Below are 14,039 nucleotides of genomic sequence, written 5' to 3' on the forward strand. Positions count from 1 at the left end.
ACAATCTAATCAAATTACTTCTTTTTTTTTTCAAAAATTAGTTTTTTTAAAAAAATTGTGTAAATGACTAAATAAACACTTTTTTTTTTAACAAGAAGTGGGGAAAAAAATACAAGTAAACAGTGTCAGGCTCTCAGCACTCTATTGTCACGTGTAATGGACCAACCATTAGTAGAACACTCGAGTATTCCAACGAACGATTCGCCTCCCTTCATACCCATTTAACTACCCCTTTTGCTCCAGTATACTTATTTTCCATAATATTTCTTTCTTGTCTTTTTGTTGTGTTTTTTTTTTTTTTTTTGATCTCCATGGATTGCTTTGAGTTAAGCTCAGAATCCCCATATGAGCTTATGCTTAAAGCTGCTTTCTTGATACCTATTTCTCATTATTTATTGGCTTTTCTGTTTTTACTCTTTGTATTTCTCTATCATTTTGTGGAGATTCACTTCTTTCAAGATTTGTTCACTGGGTTTAGAGGACAGCCTGTGTCTTTAACCTTTAATTCTTGCTGTGACTTGTATCAAGAGGTTGTTTCCAAATGTAAAACTCTTAATGGCAGGTAAAAACTTAATAAAGGGGTGAATAAAAATATAATCTTGATTAATTTGAATGCTTTCTGGTTCTTGATCATATTTGGAACTTTGGTATATTATTGGTGATTATTTAATTTGGAACCATTCAAGAAACCCATTTTATCAGGTGGATTGTTAGTCTAAATCATGTACTGATACATATTTTTGAGCACTTTTTGTTGTAATTAATTAATTCTATCTTATAAGTAACAGAAGTGTTAATTCTAGATAACATACTTTACTGTATCTATCCTGAGTTTTGAACTGCAGTTTGTATGACATGAGTATATATGGCTTTTATGTTCATTATTATTTAGATAATGGTATTTTCCTATTGCTTATTTCAGGTATTTGTCTACTCCATGGCTTTGCAGTCCTCACATACAGACTGCCTTTTTACAGTTCTTTGGAAGGGCACCTGTTTGCAACTACCAAAGGTGATAAATACAATTAGCAAGCTTATTTAGTTTCACCTCTTTCTTTTTCTTGAACTCATTTGTCGATGACTTTAGTTACCCTTTTCCACTTGCAAAATAGCATTTAAGTCTTGCTTCTACCGATGAAGAACTGCTACATTTTGTTTACTAATGCATTCTTGCCTCCAGACAGATATTTCAAACGTCTGATGGTGGGACAATAGCTTTGGATTGGCTAAGGAAGATCGATGGTAAAGTACATTTTAATCATCTGTCTTCATTTCATCATGGACTGTTTCAACTCATAATTTGATTGAATAAGCTTGTGTTTTAGAAATTACTGAACTTCAAGATAGAGAATAAAAATCTGGAATTTGTCATGTGTTAATTTATCTACAAGACTGAAGTCTTTATGGAGTTCCAGTAGTGAAAGTGTTGTCTAGTCATTGAGAACATTTTCCAACTATGTTGGATAACCAGTTCTGAAGGATTTATTTTCTAGACAACTTAGACCTTATGAATGGATGCTCTAGGGAAGATGAATTAGTGAAGCAACTTAAAAAAGTGTAAAGAAATTGAGTTAAGGAGGAACACATAATAATTTTTTTGTTGTTCGAGGAGAAAATTCAGGGGAAAAAGAAGAACGTATTATAATTAGCTTCGCCATTAATTTTGTGTAAGAACAGTCAATGAAAGGCTGATAAAAGTGCCATAAAGTAGAATAAAAAAGCTATGGAAGAACCTCTTCCAACTCCATATTTTAGGATGTGAAGAAGCCCTTTTGAATTGCTAGAATGAACCAGTAGAAAATGAATTTCTATTTTTTGGGTGCACTTGGTGGAAAGCAATGTAAGGGTGTTTGAAGTGATCGAAAAACTTGATTCAAATACTTAATCTGCCTTTCCTCATCATTGAAGCTGCCTTATTCTCCTCTTTCTACGAAAGCGTGTATTTCTATGCTTAGATAACTTGGAATTTTAGTGTTTTTTTTCTCAAACATCCTTGTGCCTGTTTTTGAGGTAGCTTATTCAAGCAGTTTATCAGCCTATATCATACATGACTTTGTTGAAGATATAATTAAGTAAATAAAAGTGTGCTCTCTCTAACAACTTCAGCTTTTAGATGAGTTGGTCACATGCTTTAACAAACTTCATTGTATTAACGAAATTCTGATTTAAAAATAAAAAGAACCATAAATAACTTTCATTGACTAATAGTTATATTAGCTTGTTGAAATACTTATGTTTAAGGTGAACTTGGAATATCTAATTGGTTGCGTTTTGATAGCACTCGATATCTGTTATGGATCATCCCTGCTAAATATGTAAGGCTACTATCTCTAATCATTTGCTTTAACAAGTACTTGCCTTAAGTCAAGCTCTCACCAGATCAGTCGAATATTGATTCCCTGTTGCTTTTATGCGTTACTTAATGGAGTAAATTTCCACCAATCCTGTTTCTTTTTTTATTTGTTAGTTAACAAGCCATCCATTGAACATTTTGATGGAGTTCAGAGTGATGATAAAAGTCCCATCATGGTAGTGATTCCTGGTTTAACAAGTGACTCTGATTCTGCTGTAAGCTTTCGTCCACTCTTTTCCTGTCGCCTTCAAAATTATGATTTTTTTGCTTGTTTATGTCTTTCTCTTTTGGAGAAACAATTTTGGTGCAAAAATAATTTCTTTCTCCATCGAGTTTTTATTCTCTTTCGTTCTTCTCTGTGTATAAACATTTTTCTTCCCTTTTCCTCTCAATAGATATTACCAGGCCTTCTGGCTTTGACAAAAATGTAGTGTTTCAACTTTATACTGGAGTTGATTGAGCTCTATCATATGATTAGTTGAGATTATGTGCTGTTGACTGCAAATAGATGCTTTGTTATTTCTTAAATCTGCTTTAAATTAGCAGTACATAAAGCATCTTGCTTTCAAGATGGCCAACCGTGGATGGAATGTCGTCGTGAGCAATCATCGGGGTCTCGGTGGAGTGTCAATAACTGTGAGTACTCCATCCTTAACCATACTTAATGTTTTCCAGTTTACTTGCTTTTGATAAGAGAAAATATGATGTATATTTCCGTCAGTTGAATTGCTTGGCTGATGAGAGGTGCTATGAGCTTTAAGTTACTGGTGGATCAGCTGGTTTTTGCACTGAAACTGCCTTATTGTGTTAGTTGTGCTATGATTATATAGTTTGTGGACTATTGAGCAATGAAACTCAAGATTTATGATTTCTTGATGGCAGTCTGATTGCTTTTATAATGCTGCATGGACGGAAGATCCCCGCAAAGTCATTGACTATCTCCACACCCAATACCCTCAGGCTCCTTTATTTGCTGTTGGCCTTAGCATTGGTGCTAATGTTCTGGTACGCCATTACATATTTTGTGATTGAATATTTTATTAGCTTTCCATAAATTACCACAAAATTCTGCAACACTTTGTACTAAACAATCTTCTGTGTGGTTACCTGAAAACTGAAACTAAATTTGAAAGATAAAAGGAAGAGAATTATCATAGCTTTTTGCAGTAAACATCTTCAGGGAGGTTATTATTGTCAGAAAGATTCACATACATGCACATACAACAGGTATACAAGCATATTACAACTGTCTCGATGGCTTTCATAACACTTAATTTGTCAGTTCTTCATCGTTATATACAAAACCCGTAGTGTATAGAAACATTATGACCATTACAAAAAAAATTCTGCAGTAGTACAAGAAGTTACATCTACACAATATAATCCTTGTTTACTAGTTGGCCCATCTGCTTTAGTTTGATATGTTGCAAACCTTAAGCATGAATCGATGTGTTGATGATTAAATTTCTTAGGATTTTTAGAGTAAATGAGCATTCCTCTTCTATATTTTGAGAATCCTATGAGTTCAAGCATATGCAATATGGCAGATGTTCTGGACGAAGCCAATAACTATTTTATTGACAATATTAGTAATTTCCAGGTAAAATATCTTGGTGAGGAAGGAGTTAATACTGCAATTGTTGGGGCAGCTGCAATATGTTCTCCTTGGGACCTTTTGGTTAGTATCTAGACTAACTAATCTGCATGATCTCACTTTTTTTAAGGTATTGGTGAATTGCTAACTTCTTTGGTTTCATACATGTCATTCTTTATCTGGTATATCTTCCCACTAAGTTGGATTCTCTTACACATATTGTTTGTTTCCTGGGTTAAGCGTTATTCTGGATGGTATGATCTGTTGGATTATCATGATCTGGAAAGACTGTCTAGCCTGAAAGAATTCCGTGAAGCTGCTAGATGAAGATAGTGATGGTGGAAACCTAATTAAAAAAAGTCAAATTAGTCATTTCTCAAGTTTATTCTGTACCATACTGACCTGATTTATTATTCTGCCCCTTTGCTTATGTCACACAAGAATTTATCCCTGCTTTTCTCTAAGTATCTGAGTCAAATCCACTTTCTCTTTTTTTTGTTCAGATTTGTGACAGGTATATTAATCGCAGGTTTGTGCAGAGATTCTACAACAGAGCTCTTACGCTTGGATTAAAAGATTATGCCAAGCTGTAAGTACCTGTAGTCTCTTTTATCAGTCTGATCTTGTATTTCGTTTAATGGCTTTGCATTAACTGTGATGATTACATTAATCCCAAGTTGATTCTATGTTTTCTAATACTCGTATCCTAATTCTTTTATGTGGCAAAATCTGAGTTTTGCAGGCATCAGACTACTTTGTCTCGTTTGACAGATTGGGAAGGCATTGTTAAGGTCATCTATTTCTCTTAGTCATCTCTTGTCACTGCTTTATCGTCTATGACTATCACTTAAATCAATCAATCAATCAACTGCGCATCAATCCAATACTAGTTGGGCTGGTTATATGAGTCCTCTATATCCATTCCGCTCTCAGGCTGATATCATCATGGAACCCTTGCCCATTTGACTCTAAACCCTGGTGCAGATGTAGCACATGCTTTGTATATGAATTCAACGTTTAAAGGATTTTTGATACGAAGAAAGACTAACATATGTGGAGTTCCCCTAGTTACAATTTATTGAATTGTACTAACCACCGAGGGAGGTTTCTAGCATGCATGATGCGACCAAAACCATAGGTTTTCCTGAAAAGGACCATAGTGCTGACTTTACAGAAAATGGTGGTTTATTAGTTGGGAAATACAACATGTGTGTGACATCTGGAATAGTATACTATAAGAAGCCTATATGTCAAAAGAAAGTAAACGTGAAATCTAACCTCTGATGGAAAATTTAATTATTAGATAATGATGTAAGCCCCGGGGTGACTCTACTTTCTCATATATTGATGTCTAGCCCTTTTAGTTTAGTTCGGGGTGTTCCTTTTGGGATGAGACATCGACTACAGAATACAGGAAAGATAACTATTAGTAGAGGACAAAAAACCTTTGATGCTCTTTGTACTTTTAGCACCATTGCAGTATCAAGAAGCTAGTGAAACACAGGTGCCCTCAGATAAACAGTTAGATACAATTTCTAATCTCAGAGTAACTTCAAGGATGTGGTAAAGTCCTCTTTTTTCGGCACCTACTAACGACACATTTCTCTGCAGTCCTTGTAAAAGAGTTAATTTAGTTTATAACGCATGCAACTACGAGTGGTTAATCTATCTTGTGTATTGCTTATTCTGATGGCTTATTTTCTTTGTTTCTCTTGCAGTCGCGTTTTGTCAGAGATTTTGACAACCATGCTACTCGTGTCCTTGCTAATCTTGAGGTAACACAAATCTGTCTCCTTTTTCAGTACATTTGTCCGATGCCTAATTAACAGCATTTATTTCCATCCCCTCTCCCCAAGACTGTTGATACATATTACAGGAAAGCTAGCTGCACCAGTTATATAGGAAATGTGATGGTTCCCCTCCTCTGTATTAGTGCCTTGGATGATCCAGTCTGTACAAGGGAAGCAATTCCATGGGATGAATGTCGGTATGTCATCCTTTTTGTTGCACAGTCTCTCCTTTTAGCTTCAATTCAAATTGCTAGATAGGATAAAACGCCAGTACTATGTGAATTAATAGAGTTGCAAAATAATATGCTTGTTTGGAAAAAGGATATAACTGAAATGTTATCAAGTAAGGCATGAAATAATAATTTAATTTGTTAACCACAGCCTTGCGCCAAACATAATGGAGACTGCAGGCATTTGTGCAAGAAACCTTACCTGTTGACTAAGACTTGCTTAAGTAGAAGACTCTTTTATTAGTTCAAAGTTATCCTCATATCATCTTTGTATGCACCGGATCATTTATCCTCATATCATCTTTGTATGCACTGGATCATTGTTATCTTTTTGCTCTCACTCAATTTCTTTTCTATTTTTTTGTGTGTGTGGTGTATGCCTCTAAATATAGGATGACTAACAGGATTCTCTTCCAGGGCAAACAAAAATATCGTACTAGCTACCACACACCATGGAGGACACTTGGGATATTTTGAAGGGATAACTGCAAAAAGCCTCTGGTAATTTGCCTTACTCTGATCAACCTATGGTTTTTTGCCTATGTTACTCGGACTCTTCAAAAATATCGACGGCTGCATGTCGGATCCTCCAAAAGTAGTGTATTTTTGGAGGATCCAACACGGGTGCGGCAACATTTTTGGAGAGTCCGAGCAACTTAGTTTTTTGGCTTTTTGGCATTGTAATATATTTTTCTTTTGGTTTTTGTTAAGATTAGCACTGCATCTCGCCATTGTTCAGTTACCTTAATTCTTTTAGCACGAGAATATGCCCCAAAAACAAAGAATCAAGAAAAAACTGAGTTCTCCGTGAGTATAGACTTTGGGGGTTGTATGAGACCTAAATTAGAGAATTAAGTGATACTCAAGTATCAGAAGTGTTACTTACCCTTTCAGAGTTTTCTATTAAAGTTTAATGATTATTTAGTAGCATGAGCTATGACAACAATACTTAATGAGAACAAGTTTATGATTTGCTCCTTATGTGCAGGTGGGTTAGGGCTGTTGATGAATTTCTTTGTGCTTTGAACTCCAGCTCATTGATCCATCGAGAAAAGGTATGCAAATTTGTATTCTCACTTTGAAACTTCTCATACTTCAAAGATAAGCTCACATACCTAGTTAATTGGCTATGCTAATTGATAGCTGTATTCAAAAATTTGATGCTGAGAGTGATTGGGAGCCTTTATGTCATTGTATTATGCTGGTGCAGAATACCACAGTGGACAGTTCCCTGGATTCATCCATTGATCAGGCACCATATGTGAATATTAGAGAAGATGGATTGGTGACTGCATTTAGCAATGAGCCATCAGGTGAAGTAGGAAGTCAGCAGAATGAGCAACCGGTCGAAGATGACAAGGCTGGAGATGGTAGTAGAGGTGTCAATGGCACCATGCAACTAGAAACAAATGCAACAACTCAGTTTGATCCAGCTCCTGAACTTGATTTTGATGCAGTGATGGTTCCTGTTAAAAGAAGTCTAAATCAACTTTCACGACGTAGTAAGATTTCAATGTGGGTACTTGCATACGTTGCACTCATAACTACATGGCCAATTCTTGGTTCAGCTTTACCCATGTCATTCAAGAAAAAGCTGCGTAACATTTTCTCACTAAAAAGATGACGATGTCATGCATGTAGCAGTGCCTAAGTTCTATTCATTACTATTGAAAAGATACATTTATCGTACAATTGCTGGGAAAGAGGGAAATATTTAAGATCAGAAGTCAGATTTGGTAATAGCTGTACTATTTCTTATTACTTCAAAATGATCATATAATAACACAAGATTTTCATTGTTTCCTGATTATTTCATGTCTGCAAGACAACAAGACGAGATCCATAACAATCTTGGGAATTTTTTTGGCCAAGTGGTCAAGAACTCAAGATCATGCATTTGGAATATTTTTTGTTGTAGATTATTTTACTACACCAACTTTCCAATGCATGAGGTATTGAATCTCTTGCGGAGCAGGCAAGGGTTCTTTCTAGGCCTTCAGACTCACATTTCAGCATTTATCTACAGCCATTGCTGATATAAGGTCTCAATAAATCATCAAATCTCGCATTGCAATACAATGTGGGTTAAAATGATGATCAGAATTAAAGAACACAAGTAACTTTTATAAAAAGGGCCAACAATGTGGTGACTGCTCCAGCTCTGTAGTAGACAGATAAACTACATCGAATTTTGTAGCAAACAATCATTCCAGTCATTTAGACCACCAAAGTTCAAGTCTAAAATATTCTAATCCAGTGCAATTAGAAATGGTTCTCAGTTCTAACAAAATATTATTTTAACTGAGTGTGCCCATTACTTCACAATAGGCACCAGACTAAGTCAAAATCCACAGCCTGTGGCTAAAATAAGGAAGACCCCTAGGCTACTACTTAACTAAGGTACAGAACCAGCAGAGAGACATCCCGTCTAACTAATACAAGATGCAAACTCAGTGACACTGGGACACACAATCACCATTGACGGGATCTTGAGAAGATTGAGATGGCACATAAACTCAAATCTACCCAGTGCGGGACATCTTCATTTTTGGCATTGCTTTCTTCATCTGCCGAGCACGCTCTTTAGCCTCTTTCTTGCGAAGTGCCTCTGCACTAAGCTTAGCCTCAGCTTCCTCTATCTTCTTTCTCTGTTCAGCCTTCTTCCTTTGCAGTGCTTCTTGCCTGGCATTCTGGAGTTCTTTGTAAATCTCTTGGGCAACCTTCTGTCTTGCCCCATCAGTCTTAGTACGGGCCTGAATCACAGAAAACAAAAGTTTAGAAATATGTACGTTTTCAAATTTCACATAAAGTTAAAGCTTCATCCATAATTACTCACATGCGAGCTCAGCTTGTACCGTCCAACTAAGTCGATGTAATAAGGTACAAGAGCCACAAGCCGGGTCATGTCAGCCATGTTTTTAGCATCAGGGAGAGCAAACTTGAACACCAGCATCTTCTTGTGTGACCCAATATGTTGATCAGAGAAATGCATCGAGATGAAACCTTTACCAAATTTCTCATATGCTTTGTCACCGAAAACCTGCAAGTATCAACATAAAGCTATATTACATATTACTCACTTAGCCTGCTATTCAGAGAGCACTAGAAGTTCATCGCCATCTTATTTTACGGCTATGTGAACCAAAGAAGCAAATAGTCCCACAGAAGAGGAGAGAGCAAACGAAAAGAAACCTCTGGGCGAGGTATAGCGGACTAGCCATGGACAAATAAGCACAACAATGGGGTAGGTTACAATCACAGTAATGAAAAGTAGCTGCTAAAACTGGATAAATATCTACACCGAGCAAAAGAGAGACCTAGAAACATGTGAACAGTTCTGATTTCACACAAAGTCAAACTCCTTTTCCACAGAAAAGTCTCTCCTCACAGCATTTGTAATAAAATTAGCCCTCTTGGCACTATTGATAATAAGAACAATACTCCGGCTGATTACCCCTCAAGTCAGAGTTCAATAATACTGCACTATTTACTAAGATTTGTTATATGTACCATAAATACTGCTTTTTAACATATGTTCAGCTAGCATCGATTCAAGGGAAAAGAGAGAATGCTTTAACTTTTCACAACAGTTTCACTAAAAACTACAAATAATAATAACGGCAAATAGCCAGATTACAACACATTTATATTTAAGAAAGTCTACTTGGTTTAAAAAATATTTAAGAAAAGTCTAATTCTTCAATAATTAGGAATTTCATTAACCAATCAATCCCAAATTCAACAATTAGAAATTTCTTAATCCCATCAATTCTAAACAAAATGACCGCATCTTGTTTCCTTGTAAACCTACCTAAAAGAAATTTACATCAAATACTTCATCGCTCCCTCAATTTGTCTGACCAACTCTCTACTTAGAATGCTCCAGAAAAAGAGAGTTCTATTTCTTCAACTGGGAACAAAATCTAACATCTCTAGAAAGCCATGTTAATTGATAATGACACTAAAAAACAGTATTCTATTTCTTCAACTGGAAACAAAATCTAACATCTCTAGAAAGCGATGTTAATTGATAATGACACTACTTTACGATGTTGCTGGGAAGGAAGGACTGAAGTAAGTGGAGCGTAAGGAGTCATTTCAATGTAAAAGAGGAGTGGAGTAGAAGCGAATGAGTTGGGTAACCCTCCAATTAGCTTCTATTACTGATATTGGACACAGAGAATTAAGAAGGTAGCTTCAATTTTTTTATCAGTAAAAAGGGATTATCTTCAATTAGTTTAGGCCAAACCCATCGATACCTCAACTAAACCTTGTTTCATTTAGACACCTGAGGTAGGGCCCGACTGTGTCATTTAGACACTTTTCGCTGACTTGGCAACTTGTGTGATTTCCACACCAAACTGGCGCGTGAAGAGCCCAAAAAACAGTTTTTTTTTTAATTCTTTTTATTTCCTTCTTCTTCTTCTTTATTCTTGTTCTCTTTCTTCTCCATTTAACAAACCTTCCACCATTGCTATCTTGTTCACCGGAAAAAATCAAGACCACCACCACCCTCTCTCTCCCTAATCATTTACGGGACAAGAAAGATGATCTTTCTTTGGATAAATCTATTTAATAAACAAAAGAAAAATAAAATTCCCAAAAGATTAAAAAAAAAAAAAAAAAAAAAAAACTTGCCATTAATGGAGTCTTTAGAAAGCTTGAAGGTTTAAAATGGGTTAATTGATTTGATGCAAATTTTGAGAAATTAGTGTTGGATTGTCTTGGGGTCTCCGTGGGGAATTTTTAGCTGAAGTTATAACAAATTTGGAGGAGTTTCTCTTGAAAATTTGGATTAAAATCGTGATTGTAACAAGAACAACATGAAGATGGTGAAGAACACCAAGAACAATTCATTTCAGAATTTTCAATGTGTCCTTTTCTGATTGGGTGTAAATCAAGTTTTTTTTTCTTTTTTTTCTTTTTGAGAGTATTACTTTTAATTTGTTATTAAATATTTTAAAAGTGTTTTTTAAATTAAAAAAGACACATGTCCTCATTTTATTCGTCATTTGCCACGTCAGCAGCGAGTGTATTGCACACACTTTGTAAATTTGGCTGATTCAGCGAAAAATGTCTAAATGGCACAGTCGGACCCTACCTCAGGTGTCTAAATGAAACAAGGTTTAGTTGAGGTGTTCAAGTGAAAGAACCGGACGACCACAGGTGTCTATCGATGGGTTTGGCCATTAGTTTATGTATTCGAAGTATTGATGATTTATTGTCCTAGCAACAAGAAGGGACGGTAAAGAAAACCAGTTAGTCTCTTTTCCCCCTCTTCTTCCCAATCTAGAAACCACATATACTGCCATACCATTATGACTTTGGGGTGACATCGTCATACTATTCTCACCTCTTCTAACTATTTTAACATGTCTCAAACAAAGTTAATACAATTACTCACATACTTTTTCTCTTCATCTACAAAAATATCAACCAATGTATAGTGTACCAATAAAATATATTTAGGATTTGTTATTCACAACTTCATCAACGTGGAGCCAGATATTCACTTCACACTTGCTTTCCTGGGGTATGGGGCTATAATCCACACTCGTCCAGTTGATGAAGAGCTTCCTTGCCCCTAACCAATCCCCAAACAAAATAAAAACTTTAAAAAAAAACAAACAAAAAAAAAAAACGCTGTGGGAAATAATAGAATGCCTTCCGAGCTCTTGCAGTGGTTGGGAGACGCCAGGACGGCAATGAACCACACAAAAAGGAGATGTGTATCTTGTTCAACTAATAAACAACATGAGAAGGGAATATATAATTTTGTTGCCAGGATGTTGGTTTATGGTTGGAAGAAAAAAATCTCGGTGGCTATCGTCAGATGTTCAAAGAGAATGGTGTTAATGGAGGGTTCTTGGAGGGTATGTCTATGTTCACCACTGAACAGATACTACGGTTTATAAGGTGCCACATGAAATGCGGAGACTTCATAACACTCTGCATGGAGTTCAGGAGGATAAAAGGTGCACCTAAATTGGATACTCACAAACATTCCAGATGACAGCTGAGCTAGATTAGATACTCACACACATTCCAGTAAAAGAAGGCAAAAATTTTAATCTGGCACAAATCAGTAACACAGATCAAACTACAACAACAGCATACCAAGTGTAACCCCACAAGTGGTGTCTAGAGACGATAGCATGTATGCAGATCTTACCCCTACCTTTGTGAGGGTAGAGAGGCTGTTTCCGATAGTCCACCAGCTCAAAAGAAAAAGAAGAATTCAAAGCAGGGTTGCAAGAAAATAAGGCGGCAAAATAACAGGATAGCAAATGAAGCAACAGGTAGTAAAAATACTGAAGAACAAGAAACTAAGCGATTATTAAATAATACTACTAATAAGGAGACGCAGAGAGGAGGTTAGCCCCTGCCTCTCCTACATGAAGTGCGATGACACTCGGCTATCTACTAACCTTCTACCCTAATCCTCGACCTCCATACCTTCCTATCTAGGGTCAAGTTCTCAATAAGCTGAAGCCATTCATATTATTTCTAACAATAGGACATCTGAGATTACTATAAAAGCATGATTGAAGTAGCACTCAAGCTAGACAAAGCCATTCAAACACAAACCTGATCGAGCACAGTTTCACTGATCATATCCCCAGCCACTTCCTTTGACTCAGCAACAACAGCCAACTCATCAGCAACCCACTTCCTCCCATTCGGTGGACTCACCAATGACGCAAATCTCTGCAGATCCGTAATCTCCTTTTGCATAGTCTTAGCCAATTTCTTCTTCCCCACAGCAACAACCACATGATCCATAGCATCATCATTCATATACACCTCGAACGTTATCTCATCTTTACAAGGCACCACCATATTATACAACCTCGATATCAAATCATGCCTACTCTTCAACTCCATCGTAGCCAACAAACCCTGACAAAATCTCCTTCCACTAGCATAAAACTTAAACACATTTTGTCCTTCTTTCAACAATAACGGCGAATCATCAGTTTCCCCAACACCCAATAAACTAAAATTCTTCTCAAATATCGAATCTTTCGTCGCAAATTTACTAGCCCAAGCTAACGCTAACTTCTCATTCTCTTTTTTACCAGTAAAGTAGTTAATAACAAACATAATCAAGAAAGAAACACAAACAATCTCAACAGTATAAGCCGATATAGACTTCGGACTTTCCGGCTCAGTCTCAGGCTCTTTTTGGAGATCCGAACTGGATTCGGATGACGTGGAAGTGGCAGATTCAGTAATTAAAACGGAATCAGAGGGTGAAGATTGAGTAGGGATACCTTCAAACTCATCTTCATCCCAGTAATCGAAGGATGTAGAAGCAGGCTTTGGATCGGACGGCTGTGAAGGGGTGGGATCAGATGAAAGAGGATCAGGTGGGCCATGGTGAGATTCGATGGGGTCAGAGACAGAGAGGGTGGTGGTGAGGGGTGGGGGAGGGGTGGATGAGGAAGAGATGATGATGGGTTCATCTGAGTCGTCGATTTCATCGGCGTCGAAACCCTCGAAGTGGTGGGGAGTGGCGGAGGCAACGATGGGGGAGAGATGGTGGAGGAGAAGAGAGAGGATGGACAAAAGGGCAATAAGGTAAAAGCGAGTATCGCCTCCTCTAGGGAGGATGAAGGAAGAGAGATGGATGAGGGAAAAAGAGTGCTTCGCCATTAGAGAGATTGTTTGTTTGTGTGGATTTGGATTTGATCTCTCTGAAATGGAAAGAAATGGAGAAGATGCAGAATTTAAGAGAGGAAATATTATGAGTGGATGTGTGTGTCTGTGTGATACTTCCAAAGTGGGGCAATTCGGAGAGTTTTTTGAAACTTGAATCACGGAGTTTTGGGTTCGAGCGTAAAATAAAAATAAAGAAATAATTTCCCCCGCTTTGGAGGAAAAACTAAAGTTAGCCCTTAAGCTTAGAAGGAAGAGAGATGGAGAAGTTTAGTTATGCCTTATGGAGCAAAACTTTCCTTAAAGAGAGAAAGTGTTTTTTTAAAAAAAGTCGGCGCAAAGTCTGCCCTCCGGCATAACTTATGGGAAAAACTAAATATGGGAGGGCATAAGAAGGCATAATTTAGTTTTTT

General features: G+C 36.8%; 2 protein-coding genes across 4 annotated transcripts; one reads left to right on the plus strand and one right to left on the minus strand.

Moving 5' to 3' along the window:
* The first annotated feature begins 214 nt into the window (after nt 1-214).
* Nucleotides 215-7,793, plus strand: LOC132064550 (embryogenesis-associated protein EMB8-like). 3 transcript variants are annotated; one of them, XM_059457563.1, is made up of 14 exons: nt 218-562; nt 923-1,012; nt 1,181-1,242; nt 2,468-2,568; nt 2,900-2,989; nt 3,236-3,358; nt 3,954-4,031; nt 4,451-4,536; nt 4,690-4,738; nt 5,666-5,722; nt 5,804-5,934; nt 6,385-6,468; nt 6,956-7,021; nt 7,171-7,793. In XM_059457563.1, exons 1-14 carry the CDS (start codon nt 312-314, stop codon nt 7,589-7,591), a joined length of 1,689 nt encoding a protein of 562 aa, XP_059313546.1. In that variant the 5' UTR covers nt 218-311; the 3' UTR covers nt 7,592-7,793. The 3 variants fall into 3 exon arrangements, with proteins under 3 accessions (XP_059313547.1, XP_059313546.1, XP_059313548.1); XM_059457565.1 differs by having other exon boundaries at nt 423-562; nt 1,185-1,242; XM_059457564.1 differs by lacking the exon at nt 6,385-6,468 and having other exon boundaries at nt 215-562.
* A 338-nt stretch (nt 7,794-8,131) lies between these two features.
* LOC132064551 (uncharacterized protein At5g49945-like) lies at nt 8,132-13,698 on the minus strand. The gene is made up of 3 exons (XM_059457566.1): nt 12,556-13,698; nt 8,804-9,007; nt 8,132-8,720 (listed from the first exon to the last, which is right to left on the minus strand). Exons 1-3 carry the CDS (start codon nt 13,621-13,623, stop codon nt 8,490-8,492), a joined length of 1,503 nt encoding a protein of 500 aa, XP_059313549.1. The 5' UTR covers nt 13,624-13,698; the 3' UTR covers nt 8,132-8,489.
* Between the last annotated feature and the right edge of the window lie 341 nt (nt 13,699-14,039).

Source organism: Lycium ferocissimum, chromosome 7, assembly GCF_029784015.1.
Source record: "Lycium ferocissimum isolate CSIRO_LF1 chromosome 7, AGI_CSIRO_Lferr_CH_V1, whole genome shotgun sequence".
In the NCBI taxonomy this organism is placed as follows: Eukaryota; Viridiplantae; Streptophyta; class Magnoliopsida; order Solanales; family Solanaceae; genus Lycium; species Lycium ferocissimum.